The sequence below is a fragment of the Epinephelus moara genome, chromosome 13 (assembly GCF_006386435.1).
Source record: "Epinephelus moara isolate mb chromosome 13, YSFRI_EMoa_1.0, whole genome shotgun sequence".
Taxonomy (NCBI): Eukaryota; Metazoa; Chordata; class Actinopteri; order Perciformes; family Serranidae; genus Epinephelus; species Epinephelus moara.
In genome coordinates, this window is record NC_065518.1 from 20479081 (window position 1) to 20492518 (window position 13438).

The 13438-nt window shown below is 41.0% G+C and overlaps 1 protein-coding gene across 1 annotated transcript; it reads left to right on the forward strand.

The window, feature by feature from the left end:
• Positions 1 to 412: 412 nt before the first annotated feature.
• pax10 (paired box 10) lies at positions 413 to 10881 on the forward strand. The gene is made up of 8 exons (XM_050060890.1): positions 413 to 626; positions 1411 to 1637; positions 1796 to 1990; positions 3768 to 3850; positions 3955 to 4111; positions 4447 to 4520; positions 6991 to 7123; positions 7272 to 10881. The coding sequence occupies exons 2-8, from the start codon at positions 1532 to 1534 to the stop codon at positions 7370 to 7372; spliced, it is 849 nt and encodes a 282-aa protein (XP_049916847.1). The 5' UTR covers positions 413 to 626; positions 1411 to 1531; the 3' UTR covers positions 7373 to 10881.
• Positions 10882 to 13438: the final 2557 nt, after the last annotated feature.

The window sequence follows — 13438 nt, forward strand, 5'->3', positions numbered from 1 at the left end:
AATCTTTGTTTTTCCAGATGTATGTAATCGAAATAAGAATTATTTATTCATTCATATATTCATCTAACAGTATCAGTCGTCTGGTTGCAGATGTGTTTGTGTTAAAAAAAAAAAGTAACACACTCATCTGCTGATTATTCTTCGTATTAATGTGAAATTTATGGTTAAAATTGAGCTCCATCATCTATTTATCATCCACTATCTCTCCATTATCTGTGCTTTATGCTCCACTCTCTCGGCCTCCCCTCCTCCTCTCGCTGGCATTAAGTTCAAACTTGACACTGATGTTGACTCACTTTGTCACCCCTCGGTGGCTCCCTCTCTCTCTCTCCCTCTCTTTCCCTCCCTCTCTTTCTCTCTCCCTCTCTCTCTCCATCGCTTGGAGGACAAGAGTGCCCGCAGACGCATTTCTCTCCAGAGCCCCCCCTCTCCCTCTTTCACTCTCTCTCACTCTGTCTAACTCTCTCCATCTCTCTCTGCTACACTCTCGGCTTTACACACACACACACACAGTTATTGTCAACAAAGCTGGAGAACTAGGGACGCAGGGGGAACAGGGGAATAAAGGTCTACGGAGGAGGAAAGTAACGCACAGGACGCGGCGCATCATTTCACCTGGACACTTGGTAAGTTTGCAAAACACAAAAAAATCTAGTCTTTCTAGTGCTTTTATGTGTGTAAGGTCACTTTTTTAATGCGGGCTGAGGTGGAGGCTTCGGGATCAAGTTACTTCACCATCACAGAATAACCTCTAGATTGTAATTGAAAGTCAGATGAATGCACTGTTGTTACGGAGCTGCCTCGTCCGAATGAATGAAATTTGACCTTTGACATTGTGCCGCTGCAGATTTGGCTCAGTATTGACATACCTTTGCATTCCTTTTTCACTCTGCAAAGAGGACATTTAAAAAAAAAAAAGGGGGAATGTAAATAAGACAAGAGGAGAAAAGAAAGCTTTTATTTATCTCAGACCAGGCAGATAATGATGTTTGTGGACACACTTGTGCACACAATGTCTTGCAGTGAAAGTTAAACATGGACTTGGTTTAAATGGGATCTTGCTCATAAAGCTGCCGCGCAATGCCAGTTCGTGGCTACATGTAAATGCAGTGTCTTTCCATGCATACGTGTGTGTGTGTGTGTGTGCATGCAAAAAGATAGAGCTAAAAGCAAGTAGCATAATAAATGTCATGGCTTTCAGAGTGGGTTCTAATGTACCTTCGCTCCCCATGGTATACCAGCGTACCAATGTATAACACACACACGTTACGACAGCGGGCTTGTAACTAACTCCATTTCTGTCTGTCATCATGAGGCTAATTCGCCACAATGCCGACCATGTGTGAACTCATGCGATCTCAACCCCTCCTTCTTCTCCTCTTCCTCTAACCCCCACCACCACCCCTCCAGGAGGAAGGACTGGAGGACTGAAGGGGGGAAAGAGGAGCCAAAAGGTGACAGTAAACAGGGGTGGACACGCACAGGACAGGACTCCTTTATTTCTCTTCATGGTGGTTTGGACACTCGTAGTATGTATGAGAAGTTAACCATGCTGAACCTGCAGAGCGGCTCAAATTGGAGCGGGCCTAACAACTGGTACCATGACCCCACCGGCGTTCAGACGCAACACAGCACAGGTGAGGGAGCAGCTTCTCACAGATCGTCAGATTTAAACCACATTAAAGGGTCACTTGTGGCTTCACTCACCAACTTCTACACATCCTGTTATTCTAAAAAAAAATGTGCCGTTGCTCCATTTTCTTAACACTCTTTTGTCGCCTTCCTCTTTGACCAGTGTCTGAGGGTTGTCTGCTGGACACGGAGGGCAGCCTGGGTGGGGAGGCAGGGGGAGGAGGGACGGGCAGAGGGGGAGGAGTCCCCGTGGAGAGGGACGAGGGCGAGGAGTCTCAGCTGAGGCTGCAGCTCAAGAGGAAGCTGCAGAGGAACCGGACCAGCTTCACGCAGGAGCAGATCGAGGCTCTGGAGAAAGGTCAGGCCAATGCAAGCACGCACAGCTCTCTCCCTTCTCTCGCAGCCAATCGCCGCCCTCCATGAGCACGAGCCACACTGGAGTGTGTCATGACGCAGCTTGCCCTGCTGCTTTTTTCCCCTGCCAACACCTTTGTTACTGGATTATAGCCTTTACACCTTGTTTACAGCTTCTTGGTAAATGGCAAGGGGCGTAAATATGAGAAATTTTTTTGGGGCAGGACAGGATTTTTATGATGAGAGAGCCACCCATGATCCCTGAAAGATGCAAATCATCCAGAATCTTAACTCCACAAATATTCCTTATCTGCTCCAAAAAAGCCTCGGGCAGCGTGCACAGCAGAGTTTTGATAATGCATCATTACTGTGGTTGTGTTATGCAGCGAGATCCGGCCTTCGTGGCCCGATATCCACTGAGAGGGATCAGAAAGCCACCCTTGACTGGATATGGCTGCAGCGGGGCCCTTGAGCTAAATAAGGACGCAATGTCCACTGTGCAGCCGAGTGGAAATGTATCACTGTGGTCACTCTGTGCAAATGACATTAATGAGGTACACTGACCTCAGTGCGCGGCCAAGGCACAATAACAATCATGTGTTGACACAGACGCCAATTATAACCCAGCCAATTAGAACAATTTGTGAGACAGACTTAATTTATAGAGCCAGTGTTGTAATCTCTGGGCAATATGGGTTTATTAACCATGTGTTACCAGTGGGAACTTTAATCTGCAGTTATTTACAACACTGGTAACCAGTTAATATTATAGGCACAACAATATATGTGTTAAAATGACAACATAATGAGCATTTCAGATGTAATCAACTCAACTGATTTGTTTCCTCTGCTGCCATTTTATCGACATGCTAAACTAATGTTAAGCATCATAAGTGCAGGCAGCAAAATCCATAAAGATCGCTCCATTACCAGACCTGAGAATTCAGAGTTCATTAGGATGACTCAGGCTGTCAGTTAGAGGGTGAGGCATATTCTCGTTCTGACTTGTCAACAACAAAAATGTCAGCCGTTTGTCAACTTTTTAATTAACTCCCACAATGAGGAATGATTCTTTTATAGAGAAAAGTTTTATTGATACGTACTCACAACTCTGTATGAGAGACATGACGCCAAATTTAGATCTATAGAATAAACGATGACAAATGAAGGCCTATAAGGGTTTCTCTTCAGCTTAATTTTAGTCAGCCTACTTTGAAATAAAGTGCTTAGGCAGCTTCTCGACATGAATCCTTTCATTTGAACTTTCTGCGTGTTCCATAATGTTAAATAATTTATACAAAGTGCAACAGATAAATATTTCAAATCTGGTTGTAAGGATACATCTCAGCGTCCTGGACTTGTGTGTATTCCATGACAAGATAATTAGTGATGACGATTTTAAGCTGTAATTATCTGACATGCGGGTTAATATCTGTCCAAATAATGTGATAATTAATAGGTGATTTAATTTAAGTAAAAAGGGGAAGGTGTAAAAGGCTTCAGATTCACATTCTGGGTTTAATTTAATGCCATTTATTCTTCATTATGTGCAGCCCTTTTGGAAAATTGCTAACAAGGACTGCAATAAATGACTGTTATACTAAATTAATTTGCTTTTGAATGGATGTGAAGCTTGTGCTTTGTTTTCACATAAACCGATAAATTAAAACATGTTAACACCACACAGCAAGGGTTTCTTAGCCGAGCTGCTCCCCAATAGTCCTGTCACCCTCGATTAAGACTCTCACTGTGTGTTTGACATTAGTTAATATCATCCACAGAGTTTGAAAGGACACATTACCCAGATGTCTTTGCGAGGGAGAGATTGGCAAACAAGATTGATTTACCAGAGGCGAGGATACAGGTAAAGGAACTCTTGTCGTTTTTATACGTCTTGACGCTCACCCTGTAGCAGCATGCAGCTTGTCGTGATAAGGAAGTCTGACTCTCTGACTCTCTGATTGACAGGTGTGGTTCTCAAACCGAAGAGCCAAGTGGAGGAGGGAGGAGAAGCTGCGCAATCAAAGGAGGTCAGGGGGGGTGACTTCCTGTTCACAGAGCCAAGCCCCGTTGACCACTTCCTTCAACACATCCGTCTATCATCAGCAGCACGGCAGCAGTTCAGGTAAACACCAGGTCACCACACTGCAACACGTCCATTATAATCTCTCTCATTATATACGTCTTCATAGATTCATTCATGTAGCACATCAGCAATGCCTTAAGTAAGAGTTTACATCTGCTGTGTATGATTTATACATGTGCCGACAGACATATATAACCAGTTTATAATTACAAACCTCAGAGTGACATTTGCAGGCAGGCAAACCATTAGAGTTTCTCCATTAGAGCGCATCTATATTACAACGTTTCCACTGCGAGATGTTCCCGTCACTTGTGTATAAATGTGTGTGTGTGCGCTCACCATCTCGCTCTGTGTGTGTGTGTATCTCTCTCCAGGGTCCATGTTGAGTCAGGCTGAGTCGTCCCTGCCCAGCTACAGCTCCCTGTCAGTTTTCTCATCGGGAGTCCAGGTTGGACTATTCATCATTCATCATTCATCAGCACCTTCCAAACTTTAGCAAAGCAGGTCATCACCCCAGAGCAGAGAGCGTTCCTTAACTCCTTTATATCAGGATTATAAAACACACAATAGCCAAAATAAATACATAAATGAAGATTACTGCAGATATAAATACCACTCCCACAGCTACTACTTCTAGTATTATGAACATAATTTATTCTTCCTCCTATCAAAACTCTTAATATATCGTACTATTGTTATGCAAGCAAAATAACTTACATTTATAATATTATTTGAGGTGAGACACCAACAGGAAATCTATGCAAATCAATGCATATTTAATTAGATTATGCAGTATTTGCATATTTAAACATACAATTTCAGAAAACTTGTAATGTAAAAAATAAGTGTCTTGTCTGTAAGTAATAAACTGGGGAAGTTTCATGGTGATATCTATTGGTTAAAAATTTCACCCTGGGATGTCTCCCCTTAGTTATAATTATATTAATAAGAGCAGTAGGTAATCTAAATGTGACATTCAATCCTAAAAAATAGGCTGAGGGAAGCAAATTTGGGAGTATGTGAATTTAGTGATATGATTTAAAAAATGGCGATATGTCAAAAACAACCTCTAAAATCTAGATTCTGATTAGGTGTAAGTGTGACATTTGTATAACAAAAATAGCCTCAGCCATTACTCTAATACGAGGGCTTCCTGGTGGTAATGGAAATGAAACAACTCGCCAACTACCTAGAATAGTTCAATGCCATGGATTTCAGGGGGACACAGGGGCCACGTCCCCCTCAGTTTTTAGAACGTGCATTTGTCCCCCCAATAAAAACGTGAAAATAGTAGAGGACTTTTATTTTATCATTGTTAAAGACATATACAATACATCATAAATTGATGCAGAAAATACACACATTTTTGGATAAAGAAATGTGAAAATGCAGGGAATTAAGTGTTTGATGCTCAGAATTTTCTGGCAGTTTCATGTGGCCCCTCCATTGTTGAAAAAAATTTGTACACCCTTGCAACTGTTCCTTGATCTGGAAAAGTTTTTAAAGCAGATTTTCAACTGTCTAAGCAACATTTTGGTGTTGAAGCTTCACTGTGTGAGGAGCACAAAGAATATAAAGCTCTAGCCATTGTTTGAAGATCATCAGGAATTAAATCAGATATGTTTTTTGACCAAAGTTACAAAACTGCCTTATCCAGACAGATTTATTAAAGCTTCAGACACTAGGGAGGACAAATCACATTATTTATCATCTACATTGCTTTGAATGCATCAAATTTATCAGCCCGGTCCCAACAGCAGTATGAAATACGCAGTGTTTTATTTCTTTATTTCACATGTTCATGCACGGGCAGGTCTGCCCACTGAAATGGCTCGGCCCTTGACAAGCTCCAGTAAATTGGCCTGCTACAAATCTGTTACATATAAACTAGGCATGCACATGCTCGTTCTCTTTTAGCTTAGATCAGTAAATTTCTCAGGTCATGTGGCGGGCCTCCCACGTTGCACACCAAAAATGACTCATATATTATTTTCAGGAAAGGGGGGGGGGGTCATTATGAAAGAGGCTACGTTTTAACTGAGGCAGCAATAAATTTGTTGTTTTAATGAGGTAATGGTGAATATTGAATCATGAATGAAACAATACATGAATCATGGCTTATATTTAGGATGAACATGATCACTGCTCCATGGGCCCTGCCCCCTATAGTGCCTGGCCACCAGGTTTTCTCCCTAATGGGCAGCCCCTGTGCACGGGTGCAGGAGTTCAAAACTGATCCATTAAATTAAAAATATAATTCAACATCTATGCATTAAATATTGTTTTCTGGGGCGTCGGTGGCTTAGTGGTAGAGCAGGCGCCCCATGTACAAGGCTGTTACCGCAACGGCCCGGGTTCGACTCCAGCCTGTGGCCCTTTGCTGCATGTCACTCCCCCTTTCACGCTTTCAGGCTAAAAAATGCCCCCAAAAATATCTTTAAAAAAAAAAAAATATTGTTTTCTGCATAAATCACCATGTGCGGACTTTTCAGTTTGTCTCTTGATTCTTGTTTAGTTATCCTTTCTTCCTTATTTGACTACCCAGACAGTTATTAGTCTTCCAGTGGTCTGCACAAAATAGTAACAATAACATAGAAATATTGATTTATTGATTATAATTAAAAGTTTCAATGGAGGAAGAAAGAACAGCCGAACATAAAGATCAGAAAGGAAGTGAAATAAATCTGCATGTGTACTTTGGGCTACTGCTCTGCTTTACTCCTACCATACAACACTACTTTATCGCCTCCATGTGGTTAAACTGCTGTCATTACTTTAAACTGCCTTTACAGTACATGGTGCAGTGGACAGCAATGGTTATGTACAACTTTTGAAAGAGGTTTTCTTAGATAATATAGTTTGTTATTTCAATATAAATCTAACTTAAATCTTCCCACTTCTCTCCTCCACTCTTTCAGTCTATTCCTCCCCAGTCGGCCTCCTCCTACTCCTGCATGTTACCTCCATCCCCCTCTGCTCCGCGCAGCTTTGACTCATCGGCGTACTCCTCCCCTCATCTGCAGACTCCGTCTTCAGCCAACTCCAACACCGGTGAGTGTATCTGAGGTAGATATAGGTTTATTCAACAGGGGTGGAGACATTTACTCTGTGTGTGTCTGTTATGTTTGCTTGCTGCAATGCACAGTAAATGAAACTCTGCTAACTGTCTTTGTTTGTCTTCTGCCTCTCTTCCACCCAGGGCTCATATCGCCCGGCGTTTCAGTGCCGGTCCAGGTTCCAGGAACTGAGCAGCAGAGCATGAGTCATAACCTGGGTCAGTACTGGGCCAGATTACAGTGAACAACAGACAATCGCTGCAGACCGGCGAAAGCTAAAGGAGGAGGAAAAAAAAGGGCATGTAACAAAAAAGTGTCGAGAAAACAATATGGGGACTCACGGGTTTTAAAGAAGCACAGGACTGAGCTATAGAGGGGGGCCTCAATGAGTTGCAGACCCCGAAATGCATTAAATGTTTACAAATTCAGCCAAGAGCAGCTTTGGTTGCACTTGACAGTACTCGGGTCATACTGGTATTTGCTTAGTATTATAGGGTTGAGCTTTTTGTTTGGATAGTGTGTTAAATCATAGGGCTGAGGTCAGGATTAGAAATAGGATTAGTCTGAGGTGTGTTCAGGATTAAATTAGAGTTAGGTCACACTGTGCAGAGTTGCAACATTTAACGGTGCTTTTTATCACTTGGTAGTTGAGAATAAGCACTGGAGCCTTCAAAAGTTTTACGATATGTTATTGTTTTAAACATTTTGGCTTTCATTTAGACTAAAAACGTGTCTGCCTAAACCTTTAAACACACCGTGAGATGTGGTTGAAAGCTCTGGAGAGCCAGTAAGCAGACTTTTGAGTGCTTGTTACGTATGTTTTAACAACTTTTATCGATAGAGGTGGCAGAGGACTGCTTTGAGGTTTGAATTATAAAGAGTTCAGAAAGTCGGCCTGATGTTACTACAAGCTCTCAGCCCATAAATTTAAAGGTCCAGTGTGTAAGATTCAGGGGGATTTATTTGTAGAAATGGAATATAATATAATAAGTATGTTTTCTTTAGTGAATAATGACCTGAAAATAATAATCGTCATGGTTTCGTTACCTTAGAATGAGCCATTTGTATCTACATAGGGAGCAGGTCGTCATCCACGCCATGTTGCACGGCCATGTTTCTACAGCAGCCCAGAAGGGACAAACCAAACACTGACTCTACAGAGGGCCATTTGTGTTTTTGCGTTGGCCACCATACTTAGCAGCCCCTCTGTGACAAGCCGAACAGCATTGGAAAAACACTGATTTTTAACATGAAACGGCTTTTTTCAGTGTTTTTATTCGTTTAAATCACTGGGTGTGTTTGTTTTGGAGAGGAAGAGACCTCTGCGGATAATTCAGCTCCCGGTAAAAACCTCCTGAAGGTTTGGATTATAAATTATTAGAGGCATTAGCAGGTGTTGGTCTAGCAGCCCGTCTGCAATGTGTCGAGTAGCGTTGGAAAAACACTGATTTGTAACGTGAAACTGCCTCTTTCAGAGTTTTTACTGGTTTTTGATCACCTTTGTTTTGCAGAGGAAGAGACCTCTGCGGATATTTCAGCTTCTAGTAAAAACCTAAACATTCAGCTGGGTCTGCGACGTGCCGAATAGCATCCGAGAAACACAGATTTGTAATATGAAACTGCTTTATTTAGTGTTTTAACCAGTCTAAGTCACTGGGTCTGTTTGTTTGGGAGAGGAAGAGACCTCTGTGGATAATTCAGCTCCCAGTAAAAACCTCCTGAACGTTTAGATTATAAGTTACCAGAGAATAAATGTGAGCACACATTAGCAGGTGTTGGTCTAGCAGCCCATCTGCGTTGGAGAAACACTGATTTGCAACACAACCCAGCAAGCATTTTTTGGTTTAAAAAACGTCTAATAGCCGTCTACATGAAGACCTGACGTCTAGGCTAAATCACGGCTGAATTTGGACTGTCAGTGAAAATTTGGTAGACGTCTAACCATAGCCAAAGTGTAGACGTCATCAATTATACGGCTATGTAGAGACCATGTCCAAAAAATGGAGATAAACATATTTTAATTACTGTTGACTCTCCATACGTGATTGAATATCATACCGCACGCCATCTGCAATGGCGAAAATTACATTTAATCAATTTAAAAATTAAATCGGCTAGATTTGGGTTACATGTAGCTAGACTAAATTGGAGCTAAATATAGCCAGTACATTTAAATGATGATTGCTTGCTGGGAACACTGATTTATTCAGTGTCTTTACCGGTTTTAATTCACTTTTGTTTTTGAGAGGAAGAGACCTCTGCGGATTTTCCAGCTTCAAATCTTACGTTATCAGAGAAAGAAGTCCACCATGTGCCGGATAGCATTGGAGAAACACTGATTTTTAACATGAAACTGCTTTATTCAGTGTTTACCAGTTTAAATCACTGGTTCAGTTTGTTTTAGAGGGGAAGAGACCTCTGCGGATACATCGGCTCTCAGTAAAAACCTCCCGCGCAATGAACACTGAAGGAATCCTAAGTTGGAGTTCACACTTGGAACACAGGAAAAGTTTCAGCTGGCCGCACCACTAGATGGCACTAAATCCTGCACACTGCTCCTTTAAATGTAGGATTTTTTTGCTCATACATGCAGAACAAATGGCACGGTTATCACTAGAATTCTACCACACACAACTGCTTCAGTAAGTGATTGAGTATTACTAAGTAAATGCCAGCAGATGTCTGTATTGTGAAGTGTAACCACAGGTTCTTGTTACTTGAGCAGCTCAATGATATTGTGATAGCAAGCTTGTTCCCTAAGCTGTGTGAGGCTACTGTGAAGATTTTAGACTTGCTTATGGCAATCACTTTTACTAAAACTTAAAAAAAACATACCATAAAAAACAGAAACAAAGTACATCCTGCCTCCCCTGCCAGCAACATTACACTAAGACTGATATTGCATATTTTTGTACAGACATCCGTGTATGATGAAGATGGAATATTGTCAGATGTTATTGGAGGGAAGAATGTAGCACGTTGTGGACTCAAATCATCCTCAAAGCACAAAAACAATATCATTAGGGATGCACCCTGTCTCAGCTTTGTATTAGGTACATCTGATACAAAGCTGAACATAAAAATATACATAATTACAGATGAGTTTTGCCAAAAAACTACAGTAAATCAATTAGTTTTTCTGTTTGTTTTATATACATATATATATTTTATCGGATCTATCAAAAGAAAAACATTAGCAATTCAGTTACAGATTTAGCAGCGATACATACGTTGGATTGGCAGGGACCTTTTTGTAAAGAACCATCAGCCAGTGACAATCAAGCATCATTACACAGCAAACAAAAAGCCTTCAAACAATCAAATGCAAACACTTAAGAGACTGACAATCAAAGCTGGAGGCAGAGGAGATAAACATGGAAGAACTGTGAAATTATTGCAACACTGTCAATACAATAGCAATGACATCATCAACTGTGCATGACCAAAAATAAAGCCTATAGACAATCAGCTACTTGCAGAAATGAATCGAGTATTGTACAAAAGCGTTACTGTACTTTGCAGGGTTTTAAGCCTCTGCTCACTTCCCTCTGGCTATTGGTTTTGTTGATGCATCTCGGTTTGATCTCATATGAAATGTCTACTTAAACTCTTATTTATTTGTCTTTTCACTCGTTCACACAAGTCCTCTGTGTTGTTTCTGTTGTCGTTGTGTGTTGTGTTAGTACTGTATAGCTACCAAGAGTCAACCCTTTTGTGAAGGCCTTGGATCCCTTTAATGAAAATAAAACTGTGTGTAATGAATATATATTCAAAGGTCTTTATTTCTCATGTGTGGTTTCAGATAATATAAAAAATAGGTTGATGATTTAACATGGCAAAACACACTTTAAACATGGCTTAATAGCGAAAATTTAAAACACGAGTACACAAATTAGCTTCACTACTCATAGCATTCAAAGACAATGCACTTATCTTTATCTGGACACATTTTCCCCACAAATACAACATGCTAATGTTTTTAGCACAAGCCTATGGCATTTTACATTGTATAAATTAGCCTAGCAGCTAGCGGACTTTTCCTCTACTCATATAAAGCCAGGGACAACAGCAACATTTAACAAAGATGTTGATATTTTTTCTTATCTGTGCTCTCAAGCTCTAAGAACACACTGTACACCACCTGTCCAACACCAAACAATAGATAAAGTTAGCGACTAGCTGTTGAACATAGTGAAGCATTTAGCAGCTAAAGAGTCAGATATTAATCTTAAGCATTGCTAAAGGGCAAAACATATAAGGCGTTCCTTAATCAGGTGGCCAGAAACACAACTCCAAATTCATGTTTACTTTGCTCCTTGTCGGCCAGATGTGTGAATGGGTAAGTATTTGCTAACAGCTCTTCTATATCAGCTTTAAAAAGGGACGTCAGTGATGTTTCTACAGCCTCTGTCTGCTGCCGCCAAGTGGCTAAAAATCAGTTCATGCAGGTTTAAGATATTTTATTTGTGTAGGATGCAGAGGGAAAAATTCGGTCAATATAATGTAGGCTTACAATGGCAGTCTTTCTGGGTTGGAACTGAGGGTCAGTGTGGAGGAGTAAGTTATCCACATGGCTTCAAAGGGGCAACAGCACAAATGGGGCGTCTGTCATGAAGTGGACATGGCGGAAACTGGCCAACCATTAGCAGGGCAGCATTTTGTGCTAATGGCATGACTCACTTGGGGCCCTGGAGGATGGATAGAAATTAAAGACGGGAGAGGAGGAAGGGTGAAAGACAATACGCTCTGCAGAGAGAAGGAACACGCAGACCCATGAAGATAATGGGACTCTAAGATGAGATGTAAGATGCCAGTGCACTCCGGCTTAATGCTGTGTCATCACTTTCCCCCGAATGTATTATGAGTACTTTGTGTTGAATAACAATGGCAAAGTAGTTCTTGTTGAAAATGATAACTACATGTCACACTTCATTAGAAAGAAAAAGGAAAAAGAGGACAGATGTCATAGACTCACTCTGTATTCCCCCCCCACGATGATAAGTATGAAAGTCAAAGATGCCAATATTAAAATGACTTTATTTATTCATTCATTTTCCGTAACCACTTATCCTGTTAGTAGTCATGTGGGGGGTGGAGCCTATCCCAGCTGACATTGGGCAAGAGGCGGGGTACACCCTGGACAGGTCACCAGACTATTGTAGGGCTGACACATAGAGACAGACAACCATTCACACTCACATTCACACCTACGGGCAATTTAGAGTCACCAATTAACCTACATGTCTTTGGACTGTGGGAGGAAGCTGGAGTACCTGGAAAACACCCACACTGACAAGGGGAGAACATACAAACTCCACACAGAAGGGCTTCCTCACCCTGAGTTCGAACTAGGAACCCTCTTGCTGTGAGTTGACAATGCTAATCGCGGCACCACTGTGCCGTGCCGCGACTTTATTTAATCAAATTGAATCTCATTTTCAACTTTATTCAATTAAAAAAGTCAATTCAAAGTCATATGTTCATGTTGGTTGTCATGCCTGAAAATGCACAATTACAATTTTTCTGTTTATTCCAAAAGCACAACAGTATACTATCATGATTATATAAGTGAATATTAACTCCTGGGTGAAACTTAATTTTCGACTTCCAATTGGCAGACGATGTGCAACCTTATCTTGAAAATGTCCTTAAAAACTGGACTGGATTTTCACAATCTTCTTTTGTGAAATTGTAAAAGTCATCCATTAAACCCTCTGCAGTGGATACAACGTCCTATTGACTGAAACGCACCAATTGGACAACACATTTTACTGCTCTGGTTCAGGGTTGCCATGTCTGTTTGGTATGGTACAGGCAAATTTGAGCCTTTTTTCCAGGAAGTTGTTTGAAAATAAAGGTGAGTGAATGTTTACAGTTTTAAATTTTAATACATAATTTGGTCAGACCTGAGCTACACAGTCACTTGAATGTGCTGTCATCCATCTTTGCAGCCTCCAACAGCTGTCAACAAGCTTTCATCCATTTACGTCTCAGTCAACGTGATGTATCTTTCGCTGCGCAGAGGATGGTGGTTTACAATAAAAAGAAAAGCAGGCTGGCTTGCAAAGTGCAAGGTATTGTATATGCAGGTATTTTTAGTATGGTAGTATGGGTATTGGAACGCACAGTATAAAAAACATGTGCGTTCACACCGACAAACTTCCATATTAGCAAAACACTGATGACAGTTGCATGATAGTATGTCGTTTAGCAGGACAAAAACACCAAATGCAATGCCATTATTTTTACAAGCTAGGTAATTATCTGACAAGACATTGCAGAAGTAGAACCATGTCTTATTCTAAGAAAG

Excerpts from the sequence above, each read along its gene's own strand:
- pax10 (XM_050060890.1), top strand. The coding sequence starts at position 1,532 with ATGTATGAGAAGTTAACCATGCTGAACCTGCAGAGCGGCTCAAATTGG. Across the intron at positions 4,521-6,990 it reads TTTTCTCATCGGGAGTCCAG|TCTATTCCTCCCCAGTCGGC; the intron begins GTTGGACTATTC and ends CCACTCTTTCAG. Across the intron at positions 7,124-7,271 it reads TTCAGCCAACTCCAACACCG|GGCTCATATCGCCCGGCGTT; the intron begins GTGAGTGTATCT and ends TCTTCCACCCAG.